This window comes from Pleurodeles waltl, chromosome 9, assembly GCF_031143425.1.
Source record: "Pleurodeles waltl isolate 20211129_DDA chromosome 9, aPleWal1.hap1.20221129, whole genome shotgun sequence".
NCBI classification, from domain to species: domain Eukaryota; kingdom Metazoa; phylum Chordata; class Amphibia; order Caudata; family Salamandridae; genus Pleurodeles; species Pleurodeles waltl.
This window is the reverse complement of record NC_090448.1, coordinates 1,091,682,578-1,091,701,551: the sequence shown is the minus strand read 5'-3', so window position 1 is coordinate 1,091,701,551 and position 18,974 is coordinate 1,091,682,578. Positions and strand designations below refer to the sequence as shown.

The 18,974-nt window shown below is 43.0% G+C and overlaps 1 protein-coding gene and 1 long non-coding RNA gene across 3 annotated transcripts in view; one reads left to right on the top strand and one right to left on the bottom strand.

Annotated features, from left to right (window-relative positions):
- TMEM87A (transmembrane protein 87A) overlaps positions 1-18,974 on the top strand; it is a 140,156-nt gene that overhangs the window by 87,721 nt on the left and 33,461 nt on the right. For both annotated transcript variants that reach the window (XM_069208783.1, XM_069208782.1), the window contains exons 15-17: positions 454-557; positions 4,690-4,763; positions 13,147-13,208. In XM_069208783.1, the coding sequence (XP_069064884.1) occupies positions 454-557; positions 4,690-4,763; positions 13,147-13,208 (240 nt within the window). The remainder of the gene's footprint in view (positions 1-453; positions 558-4,689; positions 4,764-13,146; positions 13,209-18,974) is intronic.
- Positions 12,036-18,974, bottom strand: part of LOC138260363 (uncharacterized) — a 70,342-nt gene continuing 63,403 nt past the window's right edge. The window contains exon 3 of the long non-coding RNA XR_011198844.1: positions 12,036-12,135. This is a non-coding gene — a long non-coding RNA (uncharacterized lncRNA). The remainder of the gene's footprint in view (positions 12,136-18,974) is intronic.

Here is an 18,974-nt window from a genome sequence, read left to right as displayed (position 1 = left end):
AAGTGGTTCTGGAAACGTTCAAATCACAAAGTAAACCAACTGCAGTGTAAAGGGGCGTCAGAATATATTTTTGCTATGTAATCATTGTTTTGGATTGTTGGTCCGCATTTACGCAAGTTGTATGTTCATGTGTGTTGTGAACAACTTTAAAGATAAAAAAAAATTATGGTGTCAGATTATATCATTGTGATGCACTGCTTGCAGGCTTTTATATCTTCAATCAACGTTTGTAGTTCAGATAATGCAGTAAGAAAGATGTCTAAAAAGGCAATTAATGATAGATAGCAGACCACAGTGCTTGAGGGAGGAGTGCAGGAATATCCATTGTTATATTGGCTATAAGCCCAGAGAGGGACCACCTGGACAAATGCATCCCTCTGGCTTCATGAGCTCTGTACTGGTGTCACGTTGGATATGTTTCAGACATTCACTTAATGTGCCTCTTCTTTACAGGACTGGCAGGAGCTCTGGGTGGATGATGCCATCTGGCGATTGCTGTTCTCAATGATACTCTTTGTCATCATGGTTCTGTGGAGGCCATCTGCCAACAACCAAAGGTTCAAGCTTTATGGTTCATAGTTAACTGAATTGTGGTTACTGCACTAGGGATGTTTTCATTTGTTTGAATTCTACTTATGTATTTATATGCAACCCTTTACGAAGTGCATTAAAGCTGCTTCCGAGAGCTACAGAATGAAGGACATGCTCAAAAGAAGAAGCAGTAAATAGGGAAAGTAGAGGTTGTGGCAGACAAGGGTAAAATAAATAAACGTGGTTTGGCTGTGTGGGTGACCTGGTTTGGCTAGGGCAAGGAGAGAACTGGAAGCACCCATTGGACCCCAAGGCTTTACCAGTCCCTACCAGGTCCTTAAACTTTAAGGCTAGGGACTAATCATGATCACAAATGGATATATCTCCAGACCCGCATAGGCTAGAGAGCTGGTTCAAAGGGTTCTTGAATCAGGGCAACCTGTTCAACAAATTGAAATGGGCCCCAAGCCAATGGTCTGAAGGCACAAATTTTTCTGGTGCTTGTGGAAATGAGAATGGGCAATGCAGACAGGATTTAGTTAGTGCCAGGGAAGATTCAGACTCACCAGTTCACTTACGAAAAGGTGTTTTTGTAGTGATATTTACCTTGACATTTGCTTCCCTAAACCAGCGACATGGGTTTTTTCACTCTCCTTGGTGGTTTTGGTTTCTTGAGTTGTCCAACGCACAGATTCTAAACTCATCTGGGCCTTCTGCTGATCTTCGCCAGGTCAAGGCAGGTTATCTCCTTGCAGAACAGTTCAGCTCCTCCCTGTGCAGGGCATGTCTTTTTATTTGTGAACAGATCACAACAGAAAGGTTTCTACAAAGAGACCAGGCTTTGTCCCAGCATAGGTGGGTGAACTACAGCATAAGAAAAGAGTTTGAGTTGTTGGTAATATATTTGCCCTGTACTGGTGCACTGTAAGAAAGTAGGTTTATTTGCTTGATTATTTAAAACCAATGCAAACAATTAAAACCTGTAATAGATCATCATTTCATGATTGTAAAAAAGTAAGCTACCTACTAAGTGTGGTGTAAAGACTAGAGCGCAGAATCTGCAGCATTAGTTTGTTGCTTGTGCAACTTAACAGTTAGACAATCGCTCTGTACGGTTAAGCAGTGTTTTCCTTATTTACTTGATTTTTACATAATAGTGGCTGATTAAGCAGTCTTTCTGTGTTGTGCGGATTGGCAATTAATCAAACTCTCCTTCAGTACTGCTATCAAGTGTATTCTCTATTAGCTTAATTTTCCAGTTTAAGTAATTCAGCAGTCACTCTGTGTTGTTAGCCAGCGTATTCACCTGGGGTATTATTGTGAGCTTAGAGCCCATCTCTAGCTATGACCAATCAATGTTTACCGGCTGTCGTTCCAGCCATCCAGTGTCCAATCACAGACTTTTAACTTCTTATCAACAATACTCAAGAATCTCACAATGCAACAAGTTGATTCAGCTCCGCTGCCCGCAAGCACTCTTTCACTGCTAGTCTGCATGTCCTTATTCCCATGATGTTAAACAATGGCCTTAATAACTGTGTCCACTCATGCATTAGTTTGGGACATATGTATAGCAAGTATATCATGTCCTCCTTTCCTGCCTCACACAAGTGGCAGTTAAGTGCAGATTTCAAGCGCTTCCATCGTGGTAAGTTCAGCAGGGAAGGAAGAACACTTATTCAGTACCGTAAAAAAATGTCTCCGTCTTGGAGAACCCTGATACTTGCTAAAACCGGTTTGGTTGAAAGGGATAACTGTATTATCCATCGCCCAGGCCAACAGCTCTTCTAAGATAAGGTCAGTATAGTACTTCGCGTTGTTATAGATTAGGGTGACCAACCTATAATTTTGTGCTTCATTTTTGTTAGCCTTTTTGTATATTGGCAAAATTATAGACCCTCTCCAGGATGCTGGAATTGTTTCTGTGCTTAAGGTATATTCAAAGACAGGCGCTCTGGTGCACTGAGTTGTAAACCATGTAGAAAACATTGACTGAAGGGGGCAGTATTTATCACACTTGGGTGGCCATGGAGGAAACCTGAACCATCCACAAGGCTACCTTTTTTTTATATAACATTCAAGAGCTTCTCCAGTCAGGGAGAAGTGCAGGTCACTTGTGTGTCTTGTTTTGTAGGCTTCTGAAATCCTGAATATGTGGTCCAGCTAAGCAGAACTGCTTGTGGTAGTTCTGTTACTCCAAAGCCAAATAGCTCTTGTGACAACTGTCAATAAAAGAAGAGAGGTAAGAGTGGGTTTTGCTTCAGCAGAAGGAAACCTACTGTAACTAAAAGAGAGCCCTCCTCCACCAACAAATAACACCAGTTTCAAATATAATTCTCAAATGGCTGAACAGGTTTAAACAAAATAATGAAAAGCATGCATTCTTAGTAAGGTTCTGACAAATTGGGTGTAATTCCATACAGCTTTTTTTCTTTATAGATTTCCCAAATTTCCCATGGGATTTACCATGGGAAATCAATGTTTTTGGTTCCCTTATTTTTCTTGGTCCCCTATGGATGGAGCACCACAAAACTTTCCCGGAAATAGCTAAAGTGGATGAACATTTATTTGAAGGTTTTGGGAAGATTCGTCAAATGGCACCAAAGTATTAGCATAACAAACACACACATTCATTGTGGGCTTAACCACAAATTATCTTCTTTATTTATAGAATTTCAACTCTTTCTAAGCCAACACGTGTTTCACACATTCTGCCTCTTCCTCAGGGCTGTAACACAAGAAACATCAATATAACCAACCTCGAAGCCATAAGGTTTTCATCAGCATTACAAAATTCCACATCTATCTTTTGAAACCAATAGCTTAAACACATATACCATAGTATGTTATTTACACTGTACTTAGTTCACTTCCTTGCTGTACCATTTAACATTGGATAAGTGGTTCCAATATTTGCAGCCCGTCTTCTTTCTTACACCTGATAGATTCCTGACCATTTACCTTCACCAAATCAGGGTGAGTTTCACTTCTAAATCTTGTTTCTCTCTTATGCTTTGGTTTCTTCTGTGTTTGTAGATTCTGAATAATTTAAAATCCACAATGCACATCTCCTGTCACTGCTTCATTATCCTCAATCTAATCAGCCAAATCAACTTAAATCTCACTGTGTCAGTCTACGTGCCAGTCCTTAATACAACCATTTCCCCATTCAAATTCTCCAGTATCTGTCCAAGTTGTCAGTTCTGCCTATTTCTTCTTTATCTATGTATGTCAACACCAAATGCAAATTCTTAACACTACACTCTATAGACATCTGTTGTCCACACCTCACTTCAGCATGGTTTGATAAAATATCTCAAACTCCCATGCTTCCAAAATGTACCTCTCATCAGTCCTTCAAACCCCATGATACAGGCATTGGTCCAATATACTCACTAGAACCTACCGTTACCCTTACACTCAGTCAATCCCAAAAATAAAATTAAATTACACCGCCTTCCGTATGCACTTGTGACCAGTGGGATCAAACCCTGCTTATCTCAGATATGAATCTCACTCTCTTTAATCCACTACACTAATGTGTTGTTGACATTTCCAAGTCCACAGCCCTCAAACTATCTCTAAAAACTACATCTGTATGACTTATACATTTCTCCTAGGAAATCCACAACCACATTCTCTTGTTACTAAAATTATTTCGTTTAGTTTTGGTATCCCCAATATACATATTAGTTTAAATTCAATATTGTCATATATGACACAATAATCCTTTGTCTTGTTCTCTCTCTCTCTCTCTCTCTCTCTCTCTCTCTCTCTCTCTCTCTCTCTCTCTCTCTCTCTCTCTGTCTGTCTCTCTCTCTTAGCCAACAAGAAAGACAACAAAATAAATGTACCACTAAATTGTAAGATTACTCTCCTGTCTTTCTGGGGCAACTGAAAGGTTCCTATTTTATGTGTTGTTCCTAGTCAATGGTAGGAATTTGTTGGGTTCCTTTCTCATTCCCCTGCATCATTTATGTTTGACTGCTGATTGCAAGCACCAACCTAAAGAATTGAGAAAGATAATCAGACACAATACAATGTCAAAGTAAACAAATGCTGAGCATTCCTATAGCATATCACACCAGCAAGCGGTTAGAGGTATCTTCCAAATAATACTTAACTACACGTTTTCTTTGTTCTTTTTACTGTAAAAAGGTTTGCATTTTCACCATTGAATGAAGAAGAGGAAGACGATGAACAGAAGGAGCCCATGCTGAACGACAGCTTTGGTATATTACTTTAAAGACATCTGTAGAATAGTAGTCCATGAATAGGACTGCTTGTTGCTGTGTAGTGCGATTCCATTGAACTATTTTCTGCTAATGCTATCTCTAAAAATGGCCATGCATTTTTTGGGACAGGTGAGTCTTCAGGATATCTCCCCTTTTCCTAAGCGAGTCTTCTATGGTGGGGTGTTTTATCCCCTCGGTGTTCTCTGGACCTGTTTTTAATGTGTTTTTTAAGCTGTTCTTCTCTGGAGCCTTTTGCCTTGTTCCGGAAAGTGCGACATTACCATGGTGTGGGGCCATTTCCGGATATGCTCACATTTCCTTGTAATTTTTTATGATTACTTCCCCCTTTATCCTGTTACTGGGGAGAATATCCTTCCACCCCTCGCTGTTATTTGTTTTTTTAGTTATAATTTCATACACACTTCACAGTAGGATGAAAGAATGCATGTGAAGTGAGGCTGGGGATTATCCTGCAGCGTGCAGGAGCAGCAAGCAAGGCAGCTTATCAAAGTTGTCCATTCGATCTAGATAGCTGGTGAGCTGGCAACACCTTGTGTAGCATACATGTGGGACCAAGCCCCATATCACGTATGGGATGTCTCAGTTTCCTTGTGAACACTATCCAAGGTTATACTAGCAGGGCAGCAGGCACATAATTCCTTCCATACTTTCAAAAGTGTGCTCCATACAGTGCCAATCCATGGTGGATCTTGCACATGCTCGCAGGGCAACAGGTGCTTCTAGAATATAACAGCTCCAAAGTAGGCCCTGAGCTAGATCCTATACAAAGCAGGTTTAAGCTGCCTACTTAACAGCACAATTAATCAGTAGATCACATTTAAACAGTCTGAAAGATGTAGATTCGGACAGTATATATTGTTTTCCTCAAGAAATTATTTTGAGAGTAAACCAGTTGACTTATAATGCATTAGCTTGAGATTTCGCCTGATAAAATTGTGACTCCCAACATAAGTTGAAATGGCAGAATATTAGTTGATAATAGTGTCCGGGCAGGGTAAAAAGCCGTCTGGGAATACAAGGCTTGACAGCAATCATGGCTTTATATGTATCTTAGTTTCCTCACACAGTAAACTGTTACAGATTCCAGCAGTGCTCCTGTCATGAGAATCATGCGGTCTCCATAAATCAGGCAAGGTACTGATAATACTGTATTAATCAGGCAGTCTGCTTTCATGAATTTGAGATGTAGCTCTTAGTTACTAATTTTTTTTAAATAACCAATTTTATTTTATTTAAACATGGGGGAAAAAAGGAAAACAAAGACATGACAGTGAGTACATGATAGCACCATTGATTGAGGAAGGTCAATACAGTTCTTACGATTAATAACCTCTCCTTATCCCCAACCAGAACATAGCAACAATGCAATCTCCGGTGTGCCCGCCATTTCCCCCATATTTTCTCATATTTTTGGGGGCAGCCACACGCCTCATAAATTGGCTTTTCTAGTTGAAAGCACCAGTCCACTCTGGCTCGCCATTTCGAAATTGACTGCATCACCGGGCTTCTCCAGAGCTATACGATGTTTCTTTTGGCCACCAGGCATGCAACCCCTACGAATATTCGGTCAGCTTGGTCACCCTAGCTCCTCCAGAAGGCCCAACAGCACCACCCTCACATTCACCCCGAAAGAACGCCCAAGGACCTCAAATCTCCCGCTGTACCCCCATCCAGAAGGGACGCATCCCAAGGCACTCCCATGCTGCGTGCAGTAGATGTGCCCCAAATGAACACATCTTTTGCAGCTGGGGGGTGGGGGGTTTGCCGGGCGTATGTGTCACAATCGCCATGTGGACAGGTATGCTATAAAGGTTTTTAGTTGTTAATTTACCATTAAATAAAACCAGAGCAAGCAACTAAGCATATTTCTCAGAATGTAAAAGGAAAATAGCCGTAATTACGTCTACTTGGATGCCCAGATCAAGGAAGGGGTCCTTAAGACGCAGTGCTACTTATCATATCCAGGAAGACCAAAAAAAACCTCTCCTGCTAGATGTGAACATAATTTATAATGAAAATTAAAATGGTGAGGTCAATACTGCGTTCAAATGTTCTAATGTCCTTTCTTCAGCATGTCTGACAACTTACAGGACATACATTTTGATCTTTATGTGTCTGAACTCTGTTGGCCAACACTTGTCCGAAGATTTTGCCCACTTACCCAAGCAGAGATATTTCCTGGTGACATAGTATCTCCTCTTTTAAACAAATGAATTACTTGTAATGAGCCATGATGGCAGAAGAGAACTCACCTGGAGAACCTGAAGCTTGTTAAACATCACCAGTAAGAGGACCTTTCATAGGTCAGCATCATAGCTGAAAAGTCTGTGGTGATCATGCCAGGGCCAAGGCTCTTACCATTTTTATTAACAAATTGTAAATTGTTTATGTTCTGTGGTATGTAAAAACAAATTATGGTGAAATTCTGAGAAATAAGCTTCTGCCGATCACAGAATAAAAAAAGGCAAAACGCCACTGGATCCCTTGTCTGTGAACCACAGACTGAGTCGTGCAGTTCATGCGGTCCTCCCTAGGAAAACTAGTTCCAGGGAGGACCATACAAAATGGCCAGCAGTAGCACAAACTTTTGCCAAAGATAATTTCCTCATCACACTTTTCACCCTTAGAGGAAGGCAGTTGCCACTGTTTTCCCAGTATAGTCGTTATCATACCAGTTATGGGATTTGGGGCCTGTTGGCTTGGTTTCTTTAAGCTTATGGGAATTTGTTACAATGTAACTGAAAATTCCTCCAGTTACCAAATGGGGTAACTTCCTCAGATGTCATAGCTGCCTGTGAGTGTAGGTGTAGTATAGTTGACATAATTAATTTAGGCTCTCCCTACTTTAAAATCAAAGTACCCCATTTTATTTCCCTCCTTTGGGTACACAACTCCATACCCTCCTGGTCTGTCAGGCTTTGCAGACTAACCGGGGAAAAGCTGTTGATTTTATAAGGCATAGAAATCAGATTTCTTGGGGATTGACCTACACTTTTTGGAATATGTTTGCTCTCAAGATTTGGTCTTACTGATATATATCCATTACTAATCTCAATCATTTTTTAAACAACTCTTTATTAGGTTTTAAAGTTTTATTTACTAGTATCACGTAGTGCAAACTATTTGGTAGGTACAGTCGATATCGAAATGGAGCACATTTTGACAAAACATTTATATCAATTAATACAGCAATAATATATCAACGCCAGTTTCATAACCCAATAAGCCACCATTCACAAATATTTATCCCTTATACCTTTTTTGTGGAAAAAAGATCAAATATTAGCATTCAGTTTAGCTCCGATTTACTGTATTTTTCATATATTTTTCTTTTTAAATAAAGGTAATAAGTTATCACTCCCCTGATCCTACGTTTGACTATATAATGGAGCCCAGTAATGTACATCACATTGAGAAACCACAACACCATATTTATATTAGACAATTACACAGTCAGTCTTTTTTTTTAACTAGTGTGTGTGAGAAAGGAATAATATTTTATTCCTTTTGGTAGTTAACTCAGCCAGCAATGTATTCCATTTGCTATGCGAGATGTCTTTGCTAGTGCTGTCACCACTGTCATCTCTGTACTCACCCAGTTCAATGCTTCTGCTTTTCTGTGTGGGGTATCTTCACCTTTCAGTGCACCACAATGTTTCTCTTGGCTAGTCTTTTACCTGTAATTTCTGACATTTGTATTAGAACGTCCCTCAAATACTGCAGTATCATGTCACAGTCCCACAAGATATGGAAAAACCTCAGCCTGGTGTGTCTGTCATTTGGGGGCCTTTGTCTCTTGTTCCAGGGGAAATTTTTACTATTCTAGCAGGATTAAGATTGGTCTGGTGCAAATAAGTAAATTGCATGTATTTACCTTCTATCGTTCTTGTTACTGTTTTAATGCATTCAAGAGCAATGGACCATTCTTTCTCGGTTATCTCTCTTACCATTTTCTTGTCCCATTTTAATTTCACTGCAGAGATATTGGCATGGTATGCGGGGCCAGCACTTTATATATTATTGTAACTGCTTGTCGAACACTGCCTTATAATATAATCTTAAAAACCATCCCAGATTTATTTGGTTTACTATCCTCTTATCTCAGTGAGTCTAATATCCCTTATCAGGGCACTACATGTAATAAACATACCAAATTCCAGTTCATAACCTTCCCTGAGTGCTTCTAATGAACAGAAGGTTCTGCCTGCACGTAGGTCCCCTACACTGTGTATGCCCACCTCCTGCTGCGGTTGTTTGCCATGTATATTTGCAGCAGCTCAGAATCTACGCAGACTTCAAAGAGGGATCTCGGGTGCATAAACTGTACTTGCTTCAAGAAATTTCTTCCAACAGTATCTGTTTGCTTAACTTGCACTAGGGTACCTGTGTAGGGAGCCAACATCTCCCAGTAATCTGCGGTGCATTGACTGCCTGTTAGGAGCCACCAAATAGCATATACCATGTAAGTCAGACTCATCACCCATCCATTTCATAATCCGCTGGAGTTGATATGCGACATAATATATCTCATAATTAGGGCCAACCATTCCTTTGCCATCTAGCAGTCTCATGGTTTTGTCGGATGCAATACGTTTGCAATATTAAATCAGATAATAATGTATTCAACTCCTTAAAATGTTCTTCTAATTATAATAGGAATTCTGACAAGTACAACAGTCTAGGTGGTATTTTTTTTATTACCACTTGTAACATAGGGGAAAGGAAAACTTGCATCCATTCACATTGTTCTTACACTTACTGTTTCTGCCTGGTGTCCGTTTTGTGGATTGGTTTCATAGTTGGTCACCATTATAGAACACAGTTTCTTTTGTCCAGTTTCGTGCATTTGGGCTTGGCAGTGGAATAGGTTGTTTTTTCAGCGCTAACTCTATTTGGCCAGGAACATTAAGCAATACTTCAATCCAGCCTGTCTCATTTACTTTTTTACTTCAAGGAATGATCCTCTTTCTTTCTGTAGTACAGTGGAATAGTCCGGTAATATATGGTTCTTTTTGGGCCATTTTTCCTTGGGCTCGTAATATATAATCTTGATGTATGAAATTAAGGAGTCTGACTAGCATCATCTGATCAGCAAGACATCACTGTCATCTCTTACGCGAATGACACCCAACCCGTCCTCTTCCTGACGGACAAGACAAAAACCACCAGAACCAACTTCACCAACTGCATGACCATAGTAGCTGTCTGGATGCAAACTAGCTGCCTGCTAACAAGACAGAAGTACTGGTCTTTGTCAACAAGACCTCCCAATGGGAGTCCACCTGGTGGCTGTTGGAGCTAGGACCAACACCCTCAGACCACACAAGAAATCTAGGGATAATCCTGGACGACAAGCTCAACATGACGGCTCAAGTCAAGGCAGTGAGCACCTCCTGCATGCAGATTTTGCATGCTGTGAAAGATCTTCAAATGGTTGACTCAGAACACCAGACAGACCATCACACAAGCACTCATCACTAGCAGACTGGACTACGGCAACACACTCTATGCGGGAATCTCCAAACAACAACTACAAAGACTCCATACCATATAGAACACAGCCGCAAGACTCCTACTCGACCTCCCATGCCACACCCACACCAAACCACACGTGAGGACACTTCACTGGCTCCCAACTCACAAGCGCAGCAAATTCAAACTTCTCATGTACACATGCACTACACAGGATCAGAATGAACACCAACTTACACCCTCATCAACTCACCCAACACTCTGCTTCCCTCTCCCTCGCACACACTTCCCACATCCCCAAAAGCAAACCTAGAGGTCGCTCATTCTCCTACATCGCACCCAAGACCAGGAACTACCTGCCTCAGCACATCAGATTCTCCTCCTTACTTCTTGAGTTCAGCAAGAAGCTGAACACCTGGCTCCGCATATATGCACTTGGCACCACACACACACACCTTGCCCTTGCCCAAGCACCTGGATACTCTCTTGGGTGATCAGTGTGCTACACAAATCAACATAACGCAGCATTGGCCTGGGTGGAGCTCCCAAAGGAAATCTTCACCTCAGGACCCCATGTCCTCTTTCAGCAATGAAAAACTTGGAGGGGCATATATGCTTTTATTAAACATCCTTCAATAAATAGGAGAGGCTCTCTCCTTCAGTCTTTTTTTGGCATTCCAATAATACATATACAATGATGGCAAAAGTAGCCTTTGTCATCTTCATCCCTTGCTTGGATTCTGTAGTTAAATAACCAACGGCCTTATAGATACAAATGTGGACTCTGCATCTGCAACTCTCTCAGGTAACCTTTTATGGTCTGTTCTCAGTAGTCCAACATCAATAGCAACTGTGTCAAATTTCATTACTAGGGTGTTTTTGATATCCAGGATTGCCTGTAGAATCTCGCCATACTTTTCTGTGTGTGCCACAAGAGGTGTGTCCATGTGTTTCAAGGGATCGTTGTCGGGCCTTAATGTGCCACATATAAATCCAACGAAGGTTAGCCAGCTGACCAATACTCTGCCAGTCCCCTACGTGGTGCATTCAGTTTAGAGGCAGTGCAACAGTCAGAAAATCGAGATTCTTCAAATAAGTATAGGTCTGTAGAGCCACATATCACCTCAGCCCATTTAGTCTTTTAACAGTAGTGTGTACATTTGAAGTGGGGTATACAATTAGACTTACCCATGCTCATTCACCAACCCTTTTCAGTCTTTTCACGGTGCACATATCATCAGGTTCTTATCTGGTCCTTGCAGTAGGATGTGCAGTGGGGTAGGGAGAAGGTATAGAGATAGTTGCCTCATTCATAGCATATGTCAGGGACATAGACTGCACCTGCCTCAATTCTGCTGCCTTCGGGTGAGGGTTCCCATACATTGTTCATTTGTGCATGGGACTATTAATTTTCTGCTACAATGGATCCCATATTGATCCCTAGTATCTCTTTTCCATGCTGGCCTTCAGATAACTGATCTTTAGAGGGCCACAGCCAACTTCTAGCCAAGGGCTGGTTTCTGTCCCCGTCGTACGCATTGGAGCAGATCAGAGTGGGAGCCTCGGACCTCTGGCATCCACACACTGCATAGCCCCCTACAGATGGAGGGCCCCGAATCTCTGCCCCTTTGACAGCTATCAGCAGTCCATGTTCTCACTGTCTCTAGGGTTCATAATTTCACTGCTGCAGCCTGCTTGGCCATTCAGCCTCTTCTGAGGGCCATCTTGTTTGTTTCCGGAGCCAGTGCAGCCCAGAAGTATTGAGGCTAATCTGAGCATTTATTGCTTGAATGTAGTGGATTCCACATCTGGATCAGCCATCATTATTGGTGCCATGCGGCAGTCTGCTTTTTCTTATTGCATAGCAAGAGTTACCCTAGAGAGCAGATACAAAATGAAAATTAAGCCATTGCATGCCATACCACTAACACTCCTGCCCCCCAAATCATCAGTGCCCAAAAACACAATTTATATGGATTTTCAGTTACTGTATTTGAAATGTAAACTTGACTGCCTGATCATAACCCAAACTCTTGCTGGAATTTGAGGAGGGAGCATCACAGGAAGGGGGAAGATATGGGGCTTAAACTCCTTCATATAAATCCTGTACTAGGAGCACCCATATGTCAAGTAACTGGCAGAGGTTTGACCAACAGCTGACCCTATACCCTTAGCAGGCACACAGAGTGCACACCCCAGACTTCCTTTAAAAATATAGGCCCCACCTAAAAAGGGAATTATGGGCATCAGCCAAGGCAATCTGCATCACTTGAAAGGAGATAATATGGAACATCTCCACTGTGAAATCCTGCACCAGAAGTACTCACAGATTAAGTAACAAGGCAAGGGACAAACAGTTGAGCCCACTCCCTGGGTTGGTCACCTGAATACTATAAATATTCTCAATCTTGCATTTCTGCCTGTTGGCCTCCTACACCTTTTTCTCACCTCCTTGCCAGAAGAATGTGCTGACACCAGTCCCTTACTGTCGGTGCCAAAGCTGGAGGATATGTGTTTCGTGCAGAAACTCGGAGCTCTACGGGGCTCTTTCCTTCTTCCTCTTGTCTGTTCATCCTGCACATGATGGAGCTCTCACAAAATGACCACCTCACTCAGAGAGTAGGGGTCACCAAAGGATGGAGTTTTCAGTGGTTGGCCTGTGTATTTAAAGGCTGCATTCATTCAAATATTTACGGGATGCAAACCATTATAACCATATTTTTTAATGTTTACAATATACTCCTTAACTAAAAGGTATAAATGGTAGCTTTTAGGTAGCATGTTGCCTTGATATTGATGCATATTTAGTAACTGTTCTCCATTTTCTGTTTTAACGTGTGCTGAAGCAGAACCTGGTGCCATGACTGTCTTCTCTCTTTTTGTGTAGTGGGAATGAAAATGCGAAATTCAAAACAAGAAACAAATGGGAATGTAAAGGCCAACAAAACTGTGAGTATGCTGTTATAGCTAATTAGCTTTCTTACACTCTCTCACACTTCTCTTCCCAGAGGCATGTAGTGTTGGGGGTTCAAGGTGTTATGAATAATCTGAAAGCAGAGGATTGTGTATGATGCTGCTGTTTAATGTGTGATAGCATTGCTAGTTCGTCTGGACATCTTAAGACATCGAGAATCCTAATCAGTTCAGTGGTCTTCAGCACAGGCTCATCATTCTCAGCACTAACAAACCTGGTGCACCAAACACACTGCATGATAGAATAACACAAAAAGACTGCTTCTCTTCTTTGTTACCCCTCTGATCCCTCTGAAGTGCTGTCCAGCTTTCTCTTTTCAGCAGGCCTGATCGGAATGACCCCCTTCCAGCATGTCTAACCCATGTCCTTCCCTCTTTCACTGCTAGAGATTCTTACTGTTACAATAGCTGAAATTCAGACTTCCATATGCCCCTGACCTCTGCATCCACTTCTGCTCTGCCACCCCAGTGCTGATCCCAGTTCTAACTCTCATGATCCGTGTAAGGAAATGCCTCCTTGGCATGGTTGCCCCCTGACTTTTTGCCTTTGCTGATGCTATGTTTACAATTGAAAGTGTGCTGAGGCCTGCTAACCAGGCCCCAGCACCAGTGTTCTTTCCCTAACCTGTACTTTTGTATCCACAATTGGCAGACCCTGGCATCCAGATAAGTCCCTTGTAACTGGTACTTCTGGTACCAAGGGCCCTGATGCCAAGGAAGGTCTCTAAGGGCTGCAGCATGTCTTATGCCACCCTGGAGACCTCTCACTCAGCACAGACACACTGCTTGCCAGCTTGTGTGTGCTAGTGAGGACAAAACGAGTAAGTCGACATGGCACTCCCCTCAGGGTGCCATGCCAGCCTCTCACTGTCTATGCAGTATAGGTAAGACACCCCTCTAGCAGGCCTTACAGCCCTAAGGCAGGGTGCACTATACCATAGGTGAGGGTACCAGTGCATGAGCATGGTACCCCTACAGTGTCTAAACAAAACCTTAGACATTGTAAGTGCAGGGTAGCCATAAGAGTATATGGTCTGGGAGTCTGTCAGACACGAACTCCACAGCACCATAATGGCTACACTGAAAACTGGGAAGTTTGGTATCAAACTTCTCAGCACAATAAATGCACACTGATGCCAGTGTACATTTTATTGCAAAATACACCCCAGAGGGCACCTTAGAGGTGCCCCCTGAAACTTAACCGACTGTCTGTGTAGGCTGACTAGTTCCAGCAGCCTGCCACACCAGAGACATGTTGCTGGCCCCATGGGGAGAGTGCCTTTGTCACTCTGAGGCCAGTAACAAAGCCTGCACTGGGTGGAGATGCTAACACCTCCCCCAGGCAGGAGCTGTGACACCTGGCGGTGAGCCTCAAAGGCTCACCCCTTTGTCACAGCCCAGCAGGGCACTCCAGCTTAGTGGAGTTGCCCGCCCCCTCCGGCCACGGCCCCCACTTTTGGCGGCAAGGCTGGAGGGAACAAAGAAAGCAACAAGGAGGAGTCACTGGCCAGTCAGGACAGCCCCTAAGGTGTCCTGAGCTGAAGTGACTCTAACTTTTAGAAATCCTCCATCTTGCAGATGGAGGATTCCCCCAATAGGGTTAGGATTGTGACCCCCTCCCCTTGGGAGGAGGCACAAAGAGGGTGTACCCACCCTCAGGGCTAGTAGCCATTGGCTACTAACCCCCCAGACCTAAACACGCCCTTAAATTTAGTATTTAAGGGCTACCCTGAACCCTAGAAAATTAGATTCCTGCAACTACAAGAAGAAGGACTGCCTAGCTGAAAACCCCTGCAGAGGAAGACCAGAAGACGACAACTGCCTTGGCTCCAGAAACTCACCGGCCTGTCTCCTGCCTTCCAAAGATCCTGCTCCAGCGACGCCTTCCAAAGGGACCAGCGACCTCGACATCCTCTGAGGACTGCCCCTGCTTCGAAAAGACAAGAAACTCCCGAGGACAGCGGACCTGTTCCAAGAAAGGCTGCAACTTTGTTTCCAGCAGCCTTGAAAGAATCCTGCAAGCTCCCCGCAAGAAGCGTGAGACTTGCAACACTGCACCCGGCGACCCCGACTCGGCTGGTGGAGATCCAACACCTCAGGAGGGACCCCAGGACTACTCTGATACTGTGAGTACCAAAACCTGTCCCCCCTGAGCCCCCACAGCGCCGCCTGCAGAGGGAATCCCGAGGCTTCCCCTGACCGCGACTCTTTGAATCCTAAGTCCCGACGCCTGGGAGAGACCCTGCACCCGCAGCCCCCAGGACCTGAAGGACCGGACTTTCACTGGAGAAGTGACCCCCAGGAGTCCCTCTCCCTTGCCCAAGTGGAGGTTTCCCCGAGGAACCCCCCCCTTGCCTGCCTGCAGCGCTGAAGAGATCCCGAGATCTCCCATAGACTAACACTACAAACCCGACGCTTGTTTCTACACTGCACCCGGCCGCCCCCGCGCTGCTGAGGGTGAAATTCCTGTGTGGGCTTGTGTCCCCCCCGGTGCCCTACAAAACCCCCCTGGTCTGCCCTCCGAAGACGCGGGTACTTACCTGCAAGCAGACCGGAACCGGGGCACCCCCTTCTCTCCATTCTAGCCTATGTGTTTTGGGCACCACTTTGAACTCTGCACCTGACCGGCCCTGAGCTGCTGGTGTGGTGACTTTGGGGTTGCTCTGAACCCCCAACGGTGGGCTACCTTGGACCAAGAACTGAACCCTGTAAGTGTCTTACTTACCTGGTAAAACTAACAAAAACTTACCTCCCCCAGGAACTGTGAAAATTGCACTGTGTCCACTTTTAAAACCGCTATTTGTCAATAACTTGAAAAGTATACATGCAATTTTTATGATTTAAAGTTCCTAAAGTACTTACCTGCAATACCTTTCGAATGAGATATTACATGTAGAATTTGAACCTGTGGTTCTTAAAATAAACTAAGAAAAGATATTTTTCTATACAAAAACCTATTGGCTGGATTTGTCTCTGAGTGTGTGTACCTCATTTATTGTCTATGTGTATGTACAACAAATGCTTAACACTACTCCTTGGATAAGCCTACTGCTCGACCACACTACCACAAAATAGAGCATTAGTATTATCTCTTTTTACCACTATTTTTACCTCTAAGGGGAACCCTTGGACTCTGTGCATGCTATTCCTTACTTTGAAATAGCACATACAGAGCCAACTTCCTACAATCCGAAAAGCAGTTTCTGTCCTTTAATCCAGTTATCATGTTAATTTGCCTGTGCAACTTCAGCACTGATTTACTGTGACAACCCAGAGACAAGCAAACAAAACCTATTTAGGTAGGTTCATGTGATTGTTACTCAAATATGAATTTACCTTGAAAAACAAAAGACAAAAAGGGTTTGACAAAACAGGAGCAGTTATTTTAAATAAACACTTTGGCCAGGAGAACAGTCACAGAAACTGGGTTTGAGGACTGTCTCAAAGTACAATCGGTCGAGAGGTGTTTTATACATTTCTTTGAGCACCATTAAACAATGTTAGTCTTCCTTTTTAAGAAAGGAATGTGGGCCTTTGTCTTGGAGTCATAAATAAGGTCCTGATAACAAATGCAGGTGTGTCTCGACCTTGCGTGGACACATTGTGGTCCAGTGGGTAACGTGTCCAAATATCCGTTGTGAGGGGCGCGTGATTGCTGTGTTCTGATTGGGTGAGTGTTCCTAACTTCTTGTGGCATCTGACTTAAGGTGGTTTGGAAATGTGTGCACCCCTCTGCCATGTGTGTTTTATTAGGTCCGATTTCCTTGGACCATTCTGGTGTCGCTGCACCTATCTGTGGGATTGATCTGAAATTCCTGTTTGATAGGTCACAAGTGAGGTGGCAAGTAGCCGGCAGACAAATAAGCAATCAGTAACCTCAGGCCTGTGTCTCAGAGCCTGTCTGACCAAATACTTCTTAGGCAGGGTTGATGAAGAGTTCATGAGGGGTGCATTTGACAATAGTGATGCGATTTCATTCTTCTATATAAATGTATTATTGTGTGCATCAACATCGAGTTTTACAGTATTAACATTATGATCTAAACGTTAGTCCAATTGACATAGAAATGAAAGACAGTAAAAAAGTCCTTCAGTAACACTTTCAGTGATTTGGCTACATCTGTTGAAGAGTACAGAGAATGTACCAGGAGGCACCTCCTTGGGCTGTTAGTTCCCAGGCCTGAGCGGAATTAGGGGAGTTCCACTCTGCTGAATTCAGTGGAGTTACATAAAATCTCAGCGAGATTCCGTGGAGTTCAGTGAGCAGAATGTGGCCATATCACGCTGCTCTCACTGATTTTTAGTGCTGGGAGCCTGTTCCGCACTGGCACTACGCAGCACGCCAGAGGGTGCGACTTATTTCTGCCACCCGAGTAGACTTTCTATTCAAGCAGCAGCTTTCCCAACACAAACGATTGAGACCTGCTGCAACAGCCTGCTTTGAGAAATCTCACCGGGTGGCATTCTAGCTTCCAAATAATCACGATAAAGGACGGAAATTCTCGCTTGCCAACTTAACATTGGTGAGCTGCACGCAAGAAAAACCTCCACCATGCGGCAGTTGGCAATGTTTTGCCGGAACTCCACACTCCAAGGGGAGTGGGTAGAACTCCACCAGCGGAGCAGAATTTTTCAAACACCACTACTTCAAATGTTATTTTGACTGTGATTTTACAAATGTAAATATGGAGTAAAGTTTGCCATTGAAAACTATATTGGTTACAAATGTTTGCTTTTATTAGTGCGCAAGTAAACACAGCAATCTTATTTGTTTGCTTTGTAGATTCTGAAACTATCCTTAGGATATGTAGAACATCAGGGCCATGAATCACAAAGTGCTCCCTGTAACATATTTTTTCAGATGCCTGTCACTGCTGGGTAATCTTAATCTCTTGTGGAATCCCAAGAGTGAATAGCTGTTAGGTCACAGTGCAGTGGATTAAAACAGAATTTGGATTTATAGAGTAAAAAACGCCTTCAGAAGTAAGAAAATAAAAAATGTAAGAGTAATGAAATTGGATTAGAAATAATAGTAATAAGAATATGTGACAATACATCTTGGAATAGTGTTGGAAGGGTGCTGCAGTCCTTATTCAGTGTTGTTTTGCAGCTCACCCTTTTCAATGCACTTGATTCGTCCCCGCTCATATCTTTTTGTACCTTTCCTTCCTTCCTTTGTTTCATGGGCGCTCCATGTTCATATTTCCTTTAGGCACCTTCTATGCAGCCCCTGCCACAACTCTCCTTTTTCCTTAATTTGCCCTTTATACTTTCCATATCCAGCTAAAATAAAAGGAACATGATTCCTATGAAAACAGATACATATTTTAAAATTATATCACCAAATGAAGCTCACATGCAAAATATAGTTTCGATGTTGAGTCTGCTTCCAAAGGGATTCAGTTTTCTTTTTGCACCTCTGGTGCATGGGTATTGCTTTGTGACAGTGACAAGGGTGGCAGCCCAAGAAATACACAGAAGTTGGCAGAGGTGACCACGTGTGGGTGAAGCCGCAACAGTTAGCGGGGAGTTACCAGTGTAATTCAATCTGTACATCAGTTTCATGATGCAGATTGTGGAAAAGGATTTGCAGTTTTTTTTGACTGCAAATTAAATGTAAGAGTTGGTAGAATCTGCATACGTGGTGACTTTTCTGCAGTTCTGTGTTTATTGTTAGGGGCAGGAAAAAACTCATGAACCTGCTGTTGTTTCCTTTTGGGTGGCTTTTTTATCATATGCAAT